The sequence below is a fragment of the Mizuhopecten yessoensis genome, unplaced genomic scaffold, assembly GCF_002113885.1.
Source record: "Mizuhopecten yessoensis strain PY_sf001 unplaced genomic scaffold, ASM211388v2 scaffold9987, whole genome shotgun sequence".
Lineage (NCBI taxonomy): Eukaryota > Metazoa > Mollusca > Bivalvia > Pectinida > Pectinidae > Mizuhopecten > Mizuhopecten yessoensis.
In genome coordinates, this window is record NW_018408322.1 from 1515019 (window position 1) to 1532991 (window position 17973).

The window sequence follows — 17973 nt, forward strand, 5'->3', positions numbered from 1 at the left end:
AACCGTTTACAACATTTATATTCTGAACTGATAAATAGTCTTGTTTCAAAAGCGACATAAATATACGGGTGCATTATCTAGTTGTCAAATAATGAAGCAACCTGCAGCTAAGCCTTGTCTTCCGTACGATACGGCAGTTGTATTTTATCCACCAACCTGCAGGATTGTCATGCAAGTGAAGATGTCGTATTTCCTGGAGGACTACCTAACTTTGTTTAAAACACAACACTTACTATTTTGACTTTTCAGCGAAATATCATTAATGTTTGTTGCAAAGGGACAGAAAGAGAGGTTTTTGTAATTATTTTATTATCATGCAAATAACTCGTCAAATTGTTTGCGTACCTTGCCTATTAGGTTCAGGTTCATGGGAAAGAATCCGCCTGCTGTAACCCATTGCATGTAAGCGCAAAGGGTAACTGATATGGGGTTCCATGCATATTCATGGAGTATTTTGTGTCTTTGCTTAAAGCAAATTGAAGTAACTAAAATTGATCTTAAGCCCTACTTTCTTATGTGTGTTGTTTATGCGTGGATATGTGCAGGATATGTTGATGCACTTGTCTTCTTGTGATAGCGCGGATCTGATGCCGACTTTATAGTGTTATCTCATTGAAACACCATGACGAAGGCATCCAGCACAGACAACAGGTGCTTAATGTCCCTGCTCAGCCAATGGTGTACAAGTAAAATGGTATACTTACCTCTAAAAATGTCGAAATGATGACAACTCCGTTCGATGAATTTTCTGCACGAGACATATTTTCATATAAATCTCCATTGTATCCTATTATTTGCATCTGAAATGAAAAGCATGTACTTAACAAATCCATATCTGTACATGTATTTATATTGTTTTTACTATCTTCAAAAAATATGTAACTGTTTATCATTGAAAATGATACTTTGAATGTAAAATTTACACAGATTTTGATTTAAAGAGGCCTATTTATAAAGTGCAATTCATATTCATTCTACTTCGGGATGCATTCCCTTTATGATTTGGCGTATACACTGTTTGTTATGACAGGCTAGCATTTCGCTTGACTTTCATGATACCCAGTGTTTGGTAAAGTTATGGCGATACTTTCTCTGGTCCGGATATATAATTATGATGATGTAGTCCTTACAATAGTACAGCGCGGTATAAGCATCAGATAAGTACACATTCGCCCGAAATGATTGTAGCGTAACATTTGTGCTTGTCGCGTACATCATCTTGATGGCTTCACTTTTATGTATGTATCCCGCACACATTTATGGAGATATGCGCAGTTATTTTCCCGGAATAACGGCTTACGTGATAAGATATCCGGAAAAGCGTTTCAGAAAAAACTATTAGGGATATACACAGCATGCGGAAGTTTTGCGGACGTAATGTCCAATTTTGAAACATAAATACTTATTGATGATTTATGGACTCCTAGCAGACGCTTAGTGTCTACAAAGATACTGTCCATATAGCATTGATGGTCGAAAGTTAGTCGAGAGTTTATCTGGGATTTTTGCAGTAAAAACCCCTATGAATCTTTATATGACATTCATTGACCAAACATATGCATGAAATATTTGAGCCTTCCCAATAATAAGTCAATGATTGTCGTCCCAGCTCATTATACACATAGACGGTTTATCTTGGTAAATAATTGCCAGGCTGAGTTGGTCATAGTGCCCTGTGTATTTTACATGTATTTCAACGAACCACAACATCACTTACAGGTACAATTTGTCTGATCTTATGTTAGGGGAAATTCTCTTTGCAATGAATGGACTGTCATATAAACAGCCTTTTTTGTGGTATATTCTACATCAATGAATGTAAATTTACTTTCCATTATTCCACTGGAAAAGGTTAAAACTGTTGATGAATATAAATTAAGTGCTCTCGTTAAACATGACAAACATTTGTTTTTTGCGAGTGATATAGAAAGCAAAATACCATAAAGGTTGCTTTTAGCCTTTTACCATTGCACAATGAACGAGTGCGACCTTTAAAAGTGAACAAGTTGTCGTCAATACGGTGTTATAGGTATCCAGTAGCACAAATGTTTCTAAATGCATTTTTTCCTTCTGCTGTAGACAATTGGAATTCTCTTCCATTACATATTAGAAATAACCCTTCCATTTCCCATTTAAAAGCCTTTCTGAAATCTAATAGTAAATCATGCCCACCTTCATACTACTTTCAGGGTTCACGTCTGGGTCAAATCTACCACGCAAGACTGCGTATGTCATGTAGCTCCCTAAAAGAACACTTGTTTACGAAAAACATCATACCATCACCGAATTGTTCCTGCGATGCCATTTAGAACTCAACACATTATTTGCTAAAATGTAATAAATATACATCACTTAGACAGCTTCATATTCTGAGATTGCCGTATCAACTATCAACTAATCTTTTAATCTTTGGTAATGACTCTCTAACCCATCAAGAAAACACTACGATTTTTTCTAGCCGTCCAAAATTATATACTCAAAACTAAAAGATTTCAAATAAACGAATAGTCCTTAACAATTTCATTTTGACATATATATATATGTGTATGTTGTGTTGCATTCGTTTTACTACGATGTGTTAAAATGTATTTGGATTTATATGCTTATTCAGTGATTTTGCCATTGCATACCTTTATACCATATTATGTCATTTACTCGCCATGATTATGATTGTTTGATAAAGTGATGTGTTACCTTGAAAGAGCAGGACGTACCAGGGACGAGGCGGGAAAGTGTTTTACGGACTTACGGATTTGATAATTGTGATGGCTAGTATGTGAACTGCAACGTTTTTAATAATCATGGCGGTGCTTTGTGACATACTAATTTTGTCAATAGTTGATTTAGTGGTGATTTATTCTATGTAACTTGTATATACATTTTAACCTTTTTCGAGTGTCCATTTACAGGACTGCTGACATTTTCATCTACTATTCCATAGTTATATTTTACAGAATCGTGTTCCACATACTCATTGCAATAGAGCCATATGATATTACCATCTGACGATCATATGTATATTGATATGTTATTCATTCCTGGTTTCCACTGCATACAAATCCATTACCCCCTCCCCTATTCCCGTAATTATTCTATTGTACATATTACTTCATTCTTGTAGCTAGTGTTGAAAAGCTGATTACTAAGCAGGTAACAAATTTACATAAGTGTCACGACACTTGTTTTTGTTTCCTTTTCTGTTTTATAAAACATGTATTTCGATGTATTGTCAAACAAAATTTGAATAAAACAAAGTTTAAACCAAATGTTTCAACAGAAACTGTTTCGACAGAGAAAAGCTGTAAACATGCTTAAACTGCTATTTTAATCGTATTGGCAAATTCCGACATGTATCAATATTTGTTTTAATGATTTAATAAATTGTGTATTTATCAACATCATTAGGAAGATCGGACTCGACTTTATATCAGAAAAACGAGAGAAAAATGTAAAAAAACAATTGGTATCTATATTATCTCATTAAGTAGTTTGAAGATATTTTGGATTTTAAGGGGAGTGGAAAGTAGTTGCATCATGTCAGCAGGTCAGATCCGATCGTAAACCTACTAGATAGCAGGTTGCTCTCTTATTTAATGTAAAAAGGTCCCCCTTGAGTTTGTCGTACTCCTGTAACAATTAATTGAATATCTATACCTCCTGCTCTTTTGCAACTGAAAACTAATAATTTCAAACCGCTCTGGCCAATATTCCTGTCTCGTCTAGTCCATCTCAAAGAAAACAGTTTAAGTACGAGACAGAATTTATTTAAACAACAAATATGTCTAGGCAGCAATAGAAACTTCATTGACAGTTTAAAGTGTCGTTTGCCAGATATATCCCTAATAACTCGAGTGTAGCGCATAAAGTATACCCAGGTCTGCACGGATGTAGAAAGCTTAGATAGCGTGGCAATTCAAAAGCTGAAATTGGCAATTTATCTAATTTATGTCTGTTTTGTTCAATTCATCATTCACATTATTCACATGTAACAAAACTGAATATAAGAATATGATTCATATCGAAACATTTTATGTTTTAATACATTTGAATATTTTAAAACAATCAAATGAGGGTCAATTTTATGTTACAATGTCAAGTTGCTAATCATACTTACAAATATCCGGATAATGTTGATAACGGTAACCAACAACATGACCATCCGATTAAAAACATATATGTCATATTGAAATAAAAAAAGTATTATCTAAAAGAATTGAATTACTGAAAAGCTGACAATGCTCAGTCAAGCCGCATATGCGAGTGAGTAGATTATGGTTCGTGGAATGCATTGGGCTTTAAAAATGTTCGTCGTTGACAACCTTTCAGACTCGACCAGGTTTACTGAAACTACGCACGCCATTTTAATTCAATGTAAGAAGCAACCGGAAAACAAGATATAAAACTATAAACTTACTTCCGCCGGAAATGCCCGACCAGCTATTCTGTGCTCTGATCCGTTAAAGTCTACTTTGCTGAAATGGAATTTGATGGCTGTCACGTGATACACGTATGACAATGGCCCTTCACTGACATTCACGTGAGTTGGGAAAGAACTGTCAAGTAAAAACGTGATGTCATTTCCGGTGTTCAGCAGTTTTCCATTCACCTGGAACATAATGAAATGAGAATTGATTTGATTCCGTAATGAACAGAAAATGAATAAAGCATGTGTCTTACACAGGGCTGATCAAGCATTATGTCTATTGTCTACAAACGTTAAGTTTGTTTCCGATTTCTGAGATTGTGAACGATATGTTCAACCGCTTTTCGCCAATACTTACATCGGTTCGTCCGGGGAAAAATAATACATTATCTTAAATTTGAAAAGCAGGTACTTTTATTTGTAAAAATACCTAAAACCTGCTAAATGTCAATTTTGCCTTACTATGTAACAGTCTATTTTAAAATATATTTATTTCAGCATCAAACAACGCATTACATAATATGACTCCAAATAACCAAGGGTGACCTGACAAGTAACATTCATATCGAGGCATGTTTTTTCTTTAAAGGCGCCATAGAACGTATTGTCCATTATACATAAGAGAAACAATCCAGTAATCTTTTTTGTGTTATCAAAAATATATGCTTTGTTATAAAGCGAGGTTTTCTCCACATTAGTTATTTCTTTTCCTAAATGTTAAGTGATGAAACTATTTGCACAGTTCATATTGTATTTGTCTAAATAACGATAAGAAAAATATTAGAAAGAAACGATACAAAACTATAAATTCGTTATGTTTATTATCAAATCATTTTTTTGGCGCCATCAATTGTTCCTTCATGCACAATAATATACCTAGCAAGCTTGCTTAAAGTCAACTCCATTCATAACAACAAACTTATGATTTCAGTATTTGTTATTCACTATAAGCAGAAAATCGAATTTCAAACATTATAAATCAAAGGAGTATTTCATGTCTTTAACAAATAAGCATAAGTTTTGAGAAAAATTGTCATTCACATGAAAAGCCTGGTATGGCAGTATAATTTAGAATGTTATGTTTTTTTGTGATTATGTACAAACTTAAAGTGCCCGTGTAACCATAGTAAAAGCCAATAAACCGTTTAATTGACGTAATAGCATCATTTTAGAAAGCTGCATTTATTAAAAAGAAAAAAAACGCTTCTTTGCATTGCATGCCAAATTCTTGGACCATATTTCCACAAGCGTCCCGTTTAGGGCTCACTTATATATCAAAATAACTAAATATTCTTTTAAAGAAAATAAAATTTCCTCTGTGTGATTTGTTGTCAAAATGACTTTGAAATAACGTATAATTACACTGTAGTATTACCGTTTTCAGGTAAAAACGACAGAGACGATAAATTAAGTTAATTTACAAACATGAATTTCTTCTCTGATTTTTTTCGTGAGGGTCTGACGTCCTATCTTAACTACATCATTTTGAAGCCCTTAGCCCTCGTTAAATTTCACTGAAGCATAATAGCGACATCGGTTCTTGTTACTATTAATGTCTTGAGTGAGCTAGAAGGAAATCTTCAATTTGTATTTTTTTAAGCTGATGGCCTAGAGTTTGTTACAACACTTCCGGTCGTAAAATTAATGATCATGCGCAGATGTCTCTTGATGATTAGATTCCAATACCCGGATGACAAATAACCGTTCTAGATAGTTATAAATTACGTCTTTATCTCACAGGAAAAGATTATTTGTGATCTGACGAGAACAAACAAAATGTTAAACGGGTATTTTATTAGCGAATTAATTGATTATTTTTATTTTCATTTGTTCGATTTTTCTTGTGAAAATAACGATATTTGTTATTTTCGGATTCTTCACATAGTTCTCAGCAGGGATTATTCTTTCGTTAAGCTTGGTCTGCGTAAATCTTGACTTTTTTTCCCGTTTTGTGATACTCAGAATGTAAAGGTTTCTAGAGTTAGGGCTGCTGATTCATTACATCTTTGTAAATGAAGTCCTTCAAGAATTGAAATAATTCGGCAATTCAAATAAAATTCATTACAATGACATTTATAGCTATTTCTATTAAAATACGATCGTTACAGTGGGAGGAAAACCGGCATTGATGATATGCGTCGTTTTTTGTTATTGGAATAGTCGTTTGTTAAAGAATCAGAAGTTGTCCATTACATTGTATTTGGCTTGTGATATTTGTAGTCACTTAATACTCCTATATATTACCAAAGATCACACCACGTAATTATGACCTTTCCGAAGGCTGTCAATAAGAAATAAGTTAAGGCAGGCGAAACAGAAAATTGTGTTCTTTTCTATGATGCAAATACCATTTTATTCTCAGTTTGTCATTTACACGTTAAATGAAATACAAAGTGGATAGCATATTAAGTTCTGGGTGTTTTTCACACACCGGAAGTATATTGTAGTTAAGGCATGTACATTACTCATTGGATAGGGAATATTGATAAACGTAGGATAATTAGGGTTTTATCACATCGCTTGTGTCACATTCCTAGACAAGTTAAATGGTATAGGGTATGTGTTGTCTTCTGACGTACTTCAACATACTTTTTTGTTTGTTCTAAAGACATAGTACCAACGCATTAACTTTTTGCTGTATGTTATCACCGATCATATGAATTAGGTGTAATCAAGCTATATATCATAACTTCCCTGTTAATAGGGATTGTGTTGTATGAATATAGAAGCAAAGACACATCTTTAGAAGTGACATTTTTTAAAAGTAAGAGCAACGTTATCACAGACAAAAAAGTAAACGGGCCAAGCCTGGCAAAGATAGCGTGCATTCGATGGAAGTGACATCTCACAAGAACACTATACGCTTATTCTAAGAAATCCGCACATATATAAAGATCTTTAAATCAATGAGAAAAAGCTTTACGTATTTGTACATGGACATACCCTGTTGGCTACTATACATGTATGATGTTCAAAAGTAAGTCCCCCCCCCCCCCCCCCCCCCCCCCTNAAATTTCAAAAATAGGATAATGATGTACGTGAATTTAATACCCTCATTTCGTTATAGGAAATATAAGGAATAAACAGCAATTTAATTCGCCTTTGATTGTTCTTGTTTACATATCTGTTATAACTATTGATACATCGTAACTTACAAATGTAGTATGTTCACATTTTAGCATCCCTAGATGTATGAGCTGTAATTACTTTCTGTATATATATATATATATAATCACGTATTTGGGAGTTTGACGTTATATCAGGTAAATACTATTTTTATCGATTCCCTAGGGGAAAACGATGAAGTCAAGATAATTCTGATCAATGAAACAAAAATTGTTCGTCCCTGAAAACAATTGTCCAGAAAACGAGAGTTCCAGACTATTTGACTCCGGACTTACAGGGTTCCATTGTAAACAGGAAATACAATACCTTAAGATATAGCGGGGGGAATCAATTGTTCGTGTATGCATTCAATCAATTATCAAAATGGATCGTTCGTAAGGCGACACACAGTGATATGTTAATGGACCGGAAGGCGACAAAGTCTACTCACATGAGAGCCCTCCACCTTGACATGCTTGAGATTCGGGTCGAACAGGAGTATATCCGGGTGTATATCTATTGGAGACTGTTGTTTGCCCCAGGAGCACATCCGGTAGGGACCGGTAACGCCCCATCTTGTGGGACCTATAAAAGAAAAGAAAAAAAGGACATGATAATCAAAGAATGTCCATGATGAATGAAGTAGTTTCCGTCGGTAAGCTAGGAGATAACAATATAAAACGTCTACTTGACTTTGAAAATGAGTTTGGATTAGAATCGGCGTCTATGTAATGGTATTGTGCAGATATCCCGTTAATATAGATTGTTGCTTTTAGTTTCTTTTCGAGTCTCTGATGTTTAGACGGATTAGCAACGGAACAATTTAAAAAATATTGATCAATATTACCGATTATTCTTTCTTTACAAAGGTCTACTTTCTGAGAACTATCTATTTAAGATAAATGCTACTTTATCATGTCTATAACAAACTATAACATGTAGTGAGTTAACAAAATGGTTTATGTATTAGATACAAAAATGCTTTATCATTAACTCTCCTTTGTGTCCAATGAAATGCTTTTCCTAACAAAATAAAAACTAACTCCGAATAATTAAAAACTAACAATTCAAAACATTTCGTAGATTTTATTTCTAATTTCAGTTAGAGTGAACGTGTGAATTGATTATAAATCAGTTAAATAATTAATTTAAATTCTGCATTTCCATTAAACGCTAAAACTTTGTGTATTACTTTTATAACCAGCTCTAAGGACACTTAACGTTAAATCGGATACCTTGAAATTTAAAGCCAGTCGTAATTGTCAATTTCTTTTGAGAAAGAAGCAAGAGCTTTAATGACGAATGTGAGAAATGAAATGTAGCTAGAATCTCCACTTTCTATGTTATCGCGTTGAACTCTGGACTAAGGGATTGTTTTTTTTCCTCAAAATAACATGTCACATTATACTTTTCATATCTATTCTTACAGACAAAAATACAAATTTTAAAACACAAATCACAATCTTGGCTTTTTAACAAACATACCTGCTTTTTCACTAAATATCAGCGTAATGATATCAGTAGCTGTCGTATAAGTATTTAATTCATTCAAACCTGAAATTTTATGATAAACTATTCTAACCATTGAATTAGAAGAGTTCAAATCTGTCTTCAGGGGTGAATGAGCTTAAAATCGTATAATAAACGAGCGATACCATAGAGGCCTACTACAATACGATAAACAAGATATCAAGTGCTTGTATAGAAATTATCTGGAAGGAAATATACGGTGGATAACCTTTGTTAAAAGTACCTCAAGGGAAAAGAAGAATCCTATTGATTTTAATAGTGATCCGTCAAATGGAACGTTAAATGTGTGTTAAGGACACTGCCATGTTTTCATGTATGCGGATTTCTTCTGGTTTAGGTTGTTTTGAGGTTTGATATTTGATATTAAGAACACAGTCCTGACCTACCAGGTATGGAAAAACACCAGCAAACAGCCATTATGTTGCTTCGACTTTAAACGTCTACATGTGGTTAGGATACAATCAGTGTTATTATTATATTTTGTGTATTACAAAGATGAAAAATAATTGATTCAAATTTTTCAATTAAATTGGTCACTTTCCAGTCAAAATAGAACCAACATGTCCAAATCTGTAACGGATTAGGACCATCAAATGAATATTCAGTTCGTATCATACATATACGTGATGTATGGCGAATGGAAGTAGTTACGCTAACAATGACATCCATATCCTTTCCGTGATGACGTAATGGACTAGAGGCCGGGCTCATTATGGGCAGTTTAATAAACGATACGACTTTTATTAATTCATAATGACATAAAATTTCGGAAGAAAACAAAGAGATTAAGGCTATTAAGTTCGTTTGAGTATCTTTTGTCTCTTTGTCCGACCATTTGAGATTTGATGTATAGTTCTCCGCTGCGGTTGGTGCAGTTTAACGCGAAAAAGCGTGAGAATGAATGACTCAATTTATTTTATATTGTCTGATATCTAAAAAAACAAAATCCGAAAAAACAAAACCCTATATACATATTCCTCTTCCGGTTGAAATAGGTGCAATGATGTGATGACATGAATGTCGTCTGCAATAGATAAGTACAAAATATATGCCATGATAAAACGACTGAAATCATATCAGCGTCACAACGGCTAGATTATCAGAATGTTTTATTATAAAAAAATATGCTGCAACGTCATAGGGCGAGACTACCTAGAATCCATATAATGAATGTTAGCAAATCACATTAGGTCTGAAAACATATGTTGTGTCAAAGAATGCGATTGATGAGAATCCTTATAACAATACAATTCGCGATATTTCCACTTTTTGTCTAGCTCGATATTGGCGTTATAAAGGAGATTAGCGTTGAATCGAAGAAAACGTAGATTGACATTAACAGCATGTCATATGTGTTGGTGGTTTGGTAAATGGACACGAAATAAGGCGTATTGTATGGATATGTTACTGTATATTTTATACAAGATACCTACTATAACGAGACAACAGGATTTTACAGAATCCATATATGTTAGCTATATAAAGCTACAGAAAGAAATGTTATAATTCCTCAGGACGCTGTATATATAACGTCATGGAGTAGTCACAAAACCACCTGTTATATAAAACACATGTGATTACCAATAGCCGATGAAACTTAAACCTTATAATACGGTTACATGATGTAATAAACGGATACTGTTATTATAAACCATAAACAAACGTCGCCCAGATATTTCTAATACAGATTTGTTAAGGGTTACATATTCACGACAGCTAAGAGTATACGAAGACTGGTACCTAGGGAGATATACACGACAAGAAGAATAAATAGGAAGGAAACAACAAGATACAGATCCAAGTTGTTGTAATAGGGGAAGAAGATAACATTTGGCTTTTTTATATCACCAAATCAGAACTACAGGGAGGAAATAATCCGCTCAAAACGCACATTGGATGCCTCTCACAAAAACATTCGAAGGTTGTTCTTTCGACATTTTAACAATTTAACACTTGGCTTTGATACATGCCCCTTGGTTTCATTTGCATCCTCGTTTAATATTAGAGGCGGACATCCGTTAAAACCTTGGTATAATGCCCCTCGTTTCATTAGCCATGATGCTTACCACAAACCTTTTTCAAGTTCCTTTTTTCCGTCGATTCTTCGTCACAATTTGCATGTACTTATTCATATTCTTCGATTTGTCTCCAAACGTCTTCACGTGTTAAACTATCCCTTGAAAAATTGTGGCAGCATTACGAAAGTTTCTAATTATTCGTTGTTTAAATGGGATGATTACTAAGAAAAAGGATTGGTTTGGTTCAATTAGGTTTAATTTTCAACGTACAGTTAGGTCATTTAAGGACGTGCCTCCATATGTGCTATTCATACGTGAATATGTGTATGAGTACTAGAGATATGTTGGTGTATCAGCTTCCTTGTGATAACATGGATCCGATGCTGACAAACGAGTGCTACCTCACTGAAATACCATGCCGAAAGCACCAATCACGGTATTCTACCCGGCAACATTATTGGACTGACAACGGGTAAACCAGTTGCTACGATTACCTGGATGCTGAACGTTGATAGGGACATAACAGCTACCATTTTAAGGACTAACCCATTGTGTCCCCCACATAGGTGAACGTTTATTATGACCCATTTCAACGTCACATGTAGCGAACACCAAACTCCCTTGATATATTACCAATGTATTAAATCTACATGTAGCGATCACCGAAAATTGTTGTTTCAAACTATACTAATATTGCTTACGCACAAATTACAAACACTTCGTTCAGATCAAAATAATTTTTTGTTTTATCAAAAAACGTTTTTATATGTAGATGACCTGATAACCGAGAAACCTTAACTATAATTTGTTTAAACGTCACAATCAGCGGATACCAATAATCTCTGGAATATTAGCCCGATTTTATACGTCACACATGTGATAAACTGTTGTAAACCATGCCAGTGTTACACACTCCATATGACAGATGTTTGTTCATACAATGTATAAGGAAAAATACCTAGTGAGACAACGTCCGAAACAAAAAGTAGATAAACCAATAAAGAAGACGGGAATTACAATAATAGTGTTGCAATGAGGGCAGCAGATCCATGCTGGTCTCTCCCATGCCCTCTTTATAGAAGACACGGAAGAAAACCGCTGAATGTGCACCGGTTACAGATGACAGCTAATCTGTATTATATTAAAATATATTTTTACATCCACTGGCGTAGTTACCGATAAACACTGACAATATCATTCCCAAAGTCACATTTAGCGGATCCCAAATGCAATAACCCCTGATATATATATAACACACATATTAACGTTACATGTACATGGTACGACATAAAACCATAAATATATCACATAACTATGGTACGCACGCACATACCACACAATATTCCGTGTTTTAATTAAGTATAATACATGTTCAAGATTCAGGGTGTGATTACTCAGAGTCATAAAAGTCATATCAGCGTCGAAGAGAGAGAGAGAGATAATCCATGATCCCTGATTTAACAGCCATATATGATGACGGGGGTGAAACACCATTATTACATAAACCAAACATCGTTGTAGTAACAACCGTACAGTAATGGTATAGTGCAACCTTGTAGAAAACCATTATTGTAAACATAACACAAGTTTGTCAACATTTTTTTTTTATAATTCCCAAATCACTTGATGACAACAGACACCCTTATACCGACTAGGTTCAGAGACGACGCAATATAAAACACTTCACCACTTAATTCAAATCTAATTACAGAAAATAAACAAGAAATATCGATTTCAACTATCTTCAAAGATACGCTTAAACGTCATGAGCTTAGATGATGATTTGAAAATTGACATTTTTATACTTTGTTTTACAAAATAATCGACATTTTGGGGAACAGATTTACGAGTTTGTCACGCGTTTAGCCCTACTTGACAAGACTCTGGATAGCCAACACATTCGAGAGACCATTATCGCGCCGGGAGAACAGCTATCCCGGCAATATCGGAGGTGAGAAGGCACAGCGACGACTTGCTACATCAATTCCGCCTCCTTATCATTACTCGCATGGCTAAAGGCATTTTACAGTGGAAAAATGCAGGGTAACATTTTTAAATGGATAGTGATTCAGCGGTGTGGCGTGTTTTAAAGAAAAATACTGGATAGACGATCTCAAAAGACGGTAAAAACGTTGATATAAACGTCTTTATGGATTTGAAATGAAAAACAGAAAAATTGAATGGCCCTCAACAGTCTTGTTCCGCCCTTCAATCTACTGAAGGCAAGGTTGATGATTTTGTTGAAGCATACACATTTGGTATAGAAGCCCTTATAGAGAAACACGCACCTCTGCAAACTAAGGTGATAACTGTGAGACCAAATGCCCCGTGATATAATGAAAATCTCTGCGTGGAAAAACAGAAACGTAGACAAGCAGAGAGACAGTGGCGACTGACCAAATTAACCGTTCACCAACTGATTTAGAGAGAGCAATGTCGGCTAGTTGGTTCACTGCTCTTTCAGTCAAAGAAGGCTTATTATTCGGAAAAAATCGAAGGATGTGGCAAGGATAAAAGACAGCTTTTTAGACTCACCAAAAACCTAATGGGACAGAAAGGTGAAATTATCCTACCAAGCTGTAATTCTGAAAAAGACTTAGCAAGCAAGTTCAGTGATTAATTTCTGAATAAAATCAGCTCAATCAGGAAAAATATTACCGAAGTGAACACCTCTGCTGACATTGACATCTCTGTCATGACTGCTGACATTGCATTTGATGGGGAACCATTGACAAAGCTCTCACCAACAACCCAGGACGAGTTGCGCAACATTATCATGACCTCGCAATCGAAGTCCTGTGAGCTTGATCAACTGCCTACAGACCTATTAAACCAATGTCTTGAAGCACTGCTTCCTTTGATATTGCAATCATGAATAAATCATTGGTTGAGTCAAAGGTTCCATTATGTTTCAAGAAGGACCATTGTTAAAAAAGCCCGGAATGGACAAGGAGGAGTTGAAAAACTACCGCCCAGTTTCAAATCTGCCTTTTCTGTCTAAGATCTTGGAGAAGGTTGTGTCCCGGCGTTTAGAGGTTCATCTCCATGCAAACAGTCTCCATGACAACATGCAATCGGCCTACCGGTCTGGAATACTCTCTGAGACGGCCCCCCTACGTGTACATATTGATAAAGCTTCTGCAGTGGATAAGAAGTGCTGAGCGGTGCTTGTCATGCTGGACCTGTCAGCTGCATTTGACGTCATCGACCATAGCATACTTTATAAACGTCTGGAATACTCTTATGGAGTGACTGATACCGCACTATGCTGGATACAGTCATACCTGAGTGAACTACGACAGTGTGTTGCCATCAGATCTGCCACCTCACATGACAAAGTACTAGATTTCGGGGTTCCTCAAGGGTCGGTGTTAGGACCACGAAAATATTGTATGTACTTCAAACCGATTGGAGAAATTTGTCGTCGCCATAGCCTTCGCTATCATCGCTATGCTGATGACACACAAATGTACATGGTCATAAAACCACAGGACAGTTGGAATACAGTCTCAGAAAGTCTGGAAGCTTATCTGACAGATATCAGTATCTGGATGAACGCCAACATGCTTAAACTTAATCAGGAAAAAAACGGAACTAATCGTCTTTTCCCCAAAGTGTCAGCAAACAATGGCTCTCCAGCTCAAGGTTGGTGCCAGAACTATTGAGACTGTTCCAGCTGTTAAAAACCTAGGGGTATACTTTGACAGTTCTCTGAACATGGAGAAACAAGTGAACGCTATTGCCAAATCCTGTTACTACCAGATCAGGAACATCGGCTGTATTCGGCAGTTTCTAACTACAGATGCATGCAAGATTTTGGTGCATTCACTTGTTACCTCTCGGTTGGATTATGGTAATGCCCTGCTCTGTGGTATATCTGACAAACTAACTAGTCGTCTGCAGAGGGTTCAGAACACTGCAGCACGGCAACTTACTCGTACTCGAAAGAGAGTGTACATCACACCTGCGCTTTATGCGTTGCACTGGTTACCTGTACGATACAGGTCGCAGTACAACATTCTGGTATACACATACAAGGCACTGAATGGAACAGCTCCTCAGTACCTACAGGAACTTGTTACCCTGTATCAGCCGTCAAGATCACTGCGGTCGGAGTCAGAATCTTTGTTGTGTGTCCCAAAATCTCGTACTGTGACCTACGGAAACAGATGCTTTGGGAGGGTTTCGGCTACGTTGTGGAATAGCTTACCATCTGCTATTAGGAAGTCGAATACCCTGGCCAAGTTCAAGAGGGACATAAAAACTCACCTCTTCACGTCTGCATTTTAGAATCTTTGCAAAGACGTCATGTAAATACCACCCTTTTATTTGTTCAATTATGTGCACATTGCTTGTTAAATGTATGAAAGTGATTGCAAGCCTTTGTTGTTTTGTTTTCACAATTATAACCATTACTGTTATCCATATGTTGTAAAGCGCCTTAGAGTAATTTTACAAATTATATAGGGCGCTATATAAATGCTGTATATTATTATTATTAATAGAAATGTCTACATTTCGTGATAAACATGACATATTTACGTCGGTTCATTGCAGACCCCCTCCTTACGCTGGTTTAAAATTCTCTTTATATGAAATAAACAGACAATGGTATTTCAAGTGTGCAGTAAAAAAAAACAAAAAAACTTGAGTATTAAACAGGTATTTTTAACCAGGTAGTCAATTAAAAAATCCTTAAAACTATTTATTTATCTGTGCTACTCACAACGATTTAAGTACAGTATAATATATCAGAGATGAACCGTGCACCGTAAACATACGACTGCATTTGTAATAGCAACGAAATTTTCAAATCAACTTAATTTTGAACAAAATTACAAAATATTGAGGCATTTAATGGTTTCTCTTAAACTCCGAAGTTTAAATGATAAAAAAGGTTTGATGTTAATGGCTTAATTATGACAAAAATACCAGTGATGATTTTATTTTGTGTGGTTTATTATTCGCGTCGGAGGTTATTTAAGGATTTGTTTTCTTGTTACTTATGTAAAAATATTCTATGTGTAATCTGGGACCGATACAATTTGTGTATTTGCCGCCTCCCGACAACGGGAATTCGATGCTGAATTTAGTGTGCTACATGTTCCTCGTTGAAATACTTCGCCAAAGGCACATAGCAATGAGTACCATCAGGTCAAATTATACTGATACGGGGATAACCAGTCCCAGCTGAAAGTCCGGGGGGAGAACAATTGCAGCAAGTACAATTATACCAGTTTTTAGCCCTTTGGTTATCCTGGGTGAGGCAACAGAACCCTTACCTGGACGACCAACGCTTACGGATCAGGAAAACATGGTCTTCTTCTCTTTGTAATTTTTCAAGGATCTAGGAACTTGGGCTAAAAACTTAGTAAAGCGTTGCAAGGAAATGTGCTTTGCATCTCATTGGCTTTCGCTTTGGAGACCTGACATGGACCAGATTTGACCGAACGGATAAGGTTGATGAAGCTGAAGACGTTTACGGATTAGGAAAACCGGGTCTTTTTCTCTTTGGACTATTCAAGGATCTCCATTTTTTCACAATAGCAAAAAGTTTAAACCGCCTTATAAAGAGTTTTTTATTTTAGTTTCGGTGCCATCTTAAAAATAAATCAGAAAAAAAATGCAAGACGTGATTAATATTTTCCCTATGCAGCTCAATACATCATTCATATTTTTTCCCTTTCATTCCACCATGCATCTCAAGGATTATTTAAATATGATTTGTAACTAACAATAATTGGTTCGACTTAATCGAAACCGTTCCTTCACAACAACCAGAACGTTCCTAAGATACAATACAACCGAAATGAAGAGTCAATGCCAAAACCTTTTATTTTTTAAATGAATATCCTATGTGAATGGCAAAATTAACACTGGATTTTACCGGTGAAGGACGAGTATGTCACGAGGCTGAACGCTTCTGGTATACTGTATATCCTCCAACCCCTGCCAAGATTGAATTTTGGTCTAATTGTATGAGACTTTTTTATTCCTGACAGAACGCTGTCAAATACAATAAAATATCTACTATGCTAATCATGCAAAACACGGCAATAGAACAGAAACCCATGTCGTTATTTCATTTAACGGGACAGCACCGTACACGCTGCTATGATTTCCTTGTTGATATTGGGAGATTCGTTGTATTGATTTTGTCTGTACAATTGACTCGTTTAATTTCGTGAATATATCGGTTTATAGCATCTGGCGATTAAAGACTGTCCGAATAATTACATACGATTACATCACATGCGTGTCTAAACCGATTTACAACATCCTAATTAGCTTGTTATACTATTAACGATTAGTACTCGTGCATTTGCTTATTTGACATGAAGATTAAATTCAAGGGAAGTCTTCCGAAAACGATTGTATTTTAAATTAATTACTGTCTCGTTGTAATCATTTGTAATATACTTTGTTTGTTTTAGGTTTAACGACCCCGCAACGGCCAGGATCATATGAAGACGGATGCCTTGGGAGACACCATCGGAAAGAAAGAGTGATAACAGAAGAGATGCTCAACCCGCTTTTGGTCTCTTTGATATTGTTTTGACAGAAGTCATCGTGCAAAAAGTGAAAGAACAAAAGATCCCCCCCCCCCCAAAAAAAAACCCCAACAACCTGCAGAGGGTCTCATATTATTTGCCCCTTACAATATGCAGTGGGATTTTAAAGGCCGATTCTTTTTCCAACATGCAGGAGGGGGTTCATATAACCGATATTCGCATTTCTCATGCTACCTTGTAATACGTTGCCTTGGTGTGTGTTTAAATAAAGATTTGTTGAATTGTATCACCTTTAGAGGATCGTACGTACTAAAAGTATATGAAAGATAAATCTGTTTTCAGCTGTCGTAATTTGACTATTTGCTAAACGATATCGATTTGTCTT

The 17973-nt window shown here is 35.7% G+C and overlaps 1 protein-coding gene across 1 annotated transcript in view; it reads right to left on the minus strand.

The window, feature by feature from the left end:
• Positions 1-17973, minus strand: part of LOC110459266 (putative carbonic anhydrase-like protein 1) — a 109697-nt gene that overhangs the window by 14966 nt on the left and 76758 nt on the right. Inside the window, exons 3-5 of the mRNA XM_021511444.1 lie at positions 7980-8113; positions 4415-4606; positions 705-800 (exon numbers count right to left, since the gene is read on the minus strand). Coding sequence (XP_021367119.1) covers positions 705-800; positions 4415-4606; positions 7980-8113 — 422 coding nt within the window. The remainder of the gene's footprint in view (positions 1-704; positions 801-4414; positions 4607-7979; positions 8114-17973) is intronic.